Source organism: Vigna unguiculata, chromosome 8, assembly GCF_037176805.1.
Source record: "Vigna unguiculata cultivar grain cowpea cultivar isolate G323 ecotype 2 chromosome 8, ASM3717680v1, whole genome shotgun sequence".
Taxonomy (NCBI): domain Eukaryota; kingdom Viridiplantae; phylum Streptophyta; class Magnoliopsida; order Fabales; family Fabaceae; genus Vigna; species Vigna unguiculata.
Genome location: NC_140799.1, coordinates 24,696,166 through 24,701,224, shown reverse-complemented (window position 1 = coordinate 24,701,224; position 5,059 = coordinate 24,696,166). Strand labels below are relative to the sequence as shown.

The following is a 5,059-nucleotide window of genomic DNA, read 5'->3' as shown; positions in this document are numbered from 1 at the left end:
AAATCAAATCTTAACGAAGTCCAATAGTTCAAAATAGCTTCTTAAACAAGGAAAGAATAGGGGTAATTCAAAGATTATAAATATAATATTTACACAATCTCATCTTTCACTTTTCCAAGTGCTTAAAGTTGTTGTTTCCTTTGGCTTTAGTACTTTTTGTTTGTGCTTTGTGATGTGTGCATGTGACAGCACCCACTTGCAGACTTAACTAAAGAGATGATTGCTTAGTGACCAAGGCGAAAAGGGAAGATAAATTTTGAGATGATCAGAAGTTGAAGCTTCCTCCGAAAACGAACATTGCATATGGGAAATGGCTAAAGGCTTTCACTATAGTTGAACGTATCCCTTGCAAAACCATGCCACTGAACCGTGGCCAAAGCCAAACCACAAGGTGGTATCAGCTATGCTTTGTTCCCACTAGTTCAGATAGTTCAGATGACTCGGACGTAGAATCTGTAGTCATTTCTCCAAGTACTCCAACTACAACTAGTAGCACATGGCAAGAACTTTTTCCTCCTCCTCCTCCACCACCACCACCACCACCAAATCCTGAACCTCAAATTGATTGGCGTTTTCCACCACCACCACCTCCGCTACCAGATTTTGTACGGCCACTGCGGCTGCAACAACAGCATCAGCATCAGCCTGAACTCAGTGGGGCTTGGGCTATTTTTGACTTAGAAGTACAGCAAGATAGGCCTCAATCTCACAGTATAAGTCATGTGTTTGAAGGTGATAAAAGTGGGTGCTCAACGATTGCCATGAATGGCCTTAGCAGGGTAAGAGTATCAGAGATAGATAAACTCTTTCGATGTCCCATTTGCATGGATGAGTTTAAAGTGTGTGATCAAGCATACCGGTTACCCTGCACCCACACCTATTGTTCTGAATGCATTCTTCGTTGGCTTAACAGCAGCAAAACATGTCCAGTTTGCAGGCTTCAATTGAGTGGTTATAGTTTTGATAGGACAGATGATAGTAATAATAATAATAATAATTTGAACTCGCAAGTTGAATTTCTATCACCATTGCCGCCGCCGCCGCCACCACCACCACCATCAATAATATACAATGATTCTCCTCAGCGCTCGGAGTATTTCTTAGAATCTTCTCTCTACGTTACAGCAGGTGTAGAGAACAGCGCAAGTGGTAACTCAGATGAAGCTGATTATGATAGTGCATGTGATGAGCTTGGTGATTCTCAAGAAGATGGTGCTTCTCATACTGCTTCTGATACTCCAATTTAACCGTCAGTGTAGTCAGTTTATGACTGTAAAGAACTTCTGATTGTCCTTTATTCTCGTGATTTCTATGGCCAAATAATTTGGAAATGTATTGCTTTCAATTATCTTGTAACTTCAGCTAAATTTAGATCTAATTGATTTTCTGGTGAGCTTAACATAATCGTATGTGACTATCCGTATCGAATCAAGAAATTGAAAAACATCTTATGTGAGATAATTATTGGATAATGATGAATGCATGTTTTACTGGAAACAGAGAGAAAAGATATTTTATCAAACAAGTTGTAACAAATATCTCTGCAGTGCCTTACATTTTCTTGAATGAATGTTCAACACTATATATGGTAGAATCATAGAATGAAATATTGAACATGTAGTGTTGATGTTGTGATCTTCATAAGCATCTGGGTTCCAGCATGAAACCCTTATGTGCAAGACGTTTTCTTAAATATAATCTGCTGTATGGATCATCTAGAGATCAGAGGCAGAGTTTTCCATATGACAGGCTTATTATTAATGATGTAGTGTAAATGATTGAATGGTAACCGCAGCGAATTAATGATGTTGGTAGAACTAGGAATAAAACTATTCCAAGAACTACAAAATTATAGGGATTACAACGAATAAATAGAATCTGTAGAATGTACTAAATTGTAGAATGTATTAAATTGAGGAATGATATTGCAGTATCATTATTCAAAATTCACGTGCTTCCATTCTGTTTAGAGTTTACTTATGAAAGAAACTAAACAATTTTCTGAATATACCTAGAATTTATTTATATATGGATAACACTCTCGGTACAATATAATTTCCAATATTCATCAACAAGAACAGAGAAATGAAGGTTTCATCGTTAGTGGCTAACTGCCTCCGTACCGGAGAGAGAATAAATTCAGAAGAGTTTCAAGATGCCAGAGAAAGAGAGTGAGAATTTCTGAGTTGTAAGAGAATTATCAAAATTTGCCTAAATCCCAAAATCCTTTAGCCTGGTATTTGATATGTTCTTTTTGTTGCTTCTCCTTGGCTCCATAATTTGTGGATTAGTAGCCACCTGTCCATTATGTGTTATTAACTTGGCCTTTGTCTTATTGTGCAGTATATTTTCCACATGATCAATATCATTTTTCTTTCTTACATTTCTCTCTTCTAAGAAACAACCTTGTCCTCAAGGTTGAAGTTCATATATGTCTGCATCCTCCGAAGTGAGAAACAAACTTGGGCCCTCCCCCAATTACACTTGTAATTAAGGTTATCGAGAGTTTATGTAAACTTGTAAGAGATTAATAAACTCAAATTGTAAACTCGTAAGACTTTACTTCACATGAAAAAAAAAATATATAATTTATATAAATAACATCTTAATTTAAATAAGTCCATAAAATTATATAACTTAAAAGTACTTCAAATAAATAAGTTCATACAAATTCAAATGTGAAATGTCTATGTCTAATCCTCTTATCCTCTAATGATATCATTATCTCCATCATCATCTTCATCCAACTCTTCCCTTGATGAAACATGTGCATCATCAACATCAAAAGTTATGTTATCAAGATCAAGAGTATTTAGAATTGGATATGTTGTTGGTCCATCTAAGGAAACATTTTGAACATCAATTTCACCTTCAACTTGCTCAATCTCAACAACATCATCTGCCTCTTTAGTTATCCATTCATCATTTGATTGAATTTCATCAAATGGTAGAGCAACAATTTCTCGAATTTGTGTACTTTTGAACTTCAAGTTATACATCACATAAACTAAATCATTCATCTTTTTTTTATGCAAACGATTTCTTCTCTTTGTATGAACCTAAAATGAATTATTAAATTTTAGTACATAAAAACCAAATAAAGAAAATTAGAAGGAAATTAGTAGATATAAATAATTTACCATTTCAAATGAGCTCCAATTACGCTATCCTAAAGAACTACAAGTCAAGCCTAGAATTCTAATAGCAAATCTCTTCAACTCTAGGAGTTCCATCCCCAAACATCTCTCACCATTCACTAGGATTTAATACCTTCCTGCATTCCTTTGCATCTTCCATTCCAAAAAGTCCTCTAACAAAATGAAATTCAACAATTTGCAAATTAATTTTTGGTTTAATTATGTGGATAGTACCCATTTTTGTAGGAGTATGTCAATTTGGTACCCGCAGAAAAAAAGTGTCAATTGCGTCTCCACTTTTGAAAAAAGTGCATCAATTAGGTCCCTTTCAGAAAAAAATAATAATTAACGCTGTTAACGGCACGCCATGTGTCACTCTCTGTTTTTTTTTTATTTTTTTAAAATTTTTAAAATTTCTTTTAATTTTTTTTTTTGGAAAATTTTTTTGTTGCCACGTGTCAAGTCCCTATTGTGACACGTGGCAAGATAATGTCACGTGTGACAAATGTCTGCTTTCAATTTAATATTCATATATATTTCATTGTTTCAATTTAGTCACCACTTTTGTGTCTTTGGTTCAATTTTGTTCTAATTTTTTTTAATAATTGAAGTATAATTTTTAATTCATTTTTTTATAAATTAAAACTAATTAAGTATAAATATTTTTACAAAAGTAAGTACTTATATTTATATTAAAATTTAGTGGTCAAAAGTGGGGACGCGATTGACATTTTTTTTCCACGGATACCAAATTGACACACTTATACCAAAATGGGTACCATCCGAATAATTAAACCTTAATTTTTCTTCTTTTTGCCAAATCTGGTACCAATCTTCTCATGCATATATACAAACCTTCTTTCACCTCTCCACCATCATCACATCTAAAGTTAGGTTCATAATGGAGGTGGGGGTTCAGAAAATAGGTAACTACATGCAAAGGCCTATGAAGTTGACTACCCCATCGAGCATCAATTATTCTCCAAACCTCCTCATAACTACATTCAATACCAAACTAATTTTAGATATAAGTAATTAAACTTTGAATGAGTAAAAGTTTGAAATTTTATCTCTTCTTAATATTGTTAAAATTAGACCTAATCTTCTCTTGTGCATAGTCCATCTCTTCATAAATGAAACCCATTACGGGTTTTACATCTGAGTCCACCAATCTTAAGACCACCATAAGAGGAGTAGTAGCCTTCAAGCATGTAGAGACATTATTCCAAAACTGGTTGTCGAATACCACACGTTCTACTCTTTTTCTATCTTGTGAAGTTGCAAACTTAGTATCCTTCCACTCCTTAAAGCTAAACATGGTCAACCAAGAGTCAAATATATCGTGGCAAATCTAGTCACACCCAGTCTTATCAAGTCTCTACCTTTAGTAAACCTTTTCAACAAGGAAATTAACATTGTTCTTCCATAAATGTAAGTGGTAATCTTTCTTCCCTTCTTGATTGTCAATTCATGGACCTTCAAATTCTTTTCAAAATCTTCAAAGATCAAATCAATACAGTGTGCAGCACATGGAGTCCAATACAATTGTTCTCTTTTTTGCATCAACAAATCTCTAGCTACCTTGAAATTTGCAACATTATCAGTAACAACATGAACAACATTTTCTTCTCCAACAAACTCAACAACGTCATCTAACATCTTGAATACTTTATCAGCTATTTTTTAAATGTCTGGGGTGTCAAGTGAATAAAGAAAAATCGTCCCTTTAGGACTATTCACCAATAAGTTGCATATATAACGTCTTTTTTTCCCGTCCAACAATAAGACATAATGGTACAACCAATTCTCTTCCACTCCTCCTTGTATTCTTCAAGCATTAAATTTGTTTTGCTCACACCTTGTTTCAAGAGCTTCTCTCTGATATCATGATAAGATGGTGGTTTGTAGCCAACTCCATATTT

General features: G+C 34.2%; 1 protein-coding gene and 1 pseudogene across 1 annotated transcript; one reads left to right on the top strand and one right to left on the bottom strand.

The window, feature by feature from the left end:
• Positions 1–230: 230 nt before the first annotated feature.
• Positions 231–1,404, top strand: LOC114193810 (uncharacterized). The gene has a single exon (XM_028083751.2). It carries the CDS (start codon positions 357–359, stop codon positions 1,245–1,247), a length of 891 nt encoding a protein of 296 aa, XP_027939552.1. The 5' UTR covers positions 231–356; the 3' UTR covers positions 1,248–1,404.
• Positions 1,405–2,693: 1,289 nt separating this feature from the next.
• Positions 2,694–4,796, bottom strand: LOC146884269 (uncharacterized; annotated as a pseudogene).
• Positions 4,797–5,059: the final 263 nt, after the last annotated feature.

Excerpts from the sequence above, each read along its gene's own strand:
- LOC114193810 (XM_028083751.2), top strand. The coding sequence starts at position 357 with ATGCCACTGAACCGTGGCCAAAGCCAAACCACAAGGTGGTATCAGCTA.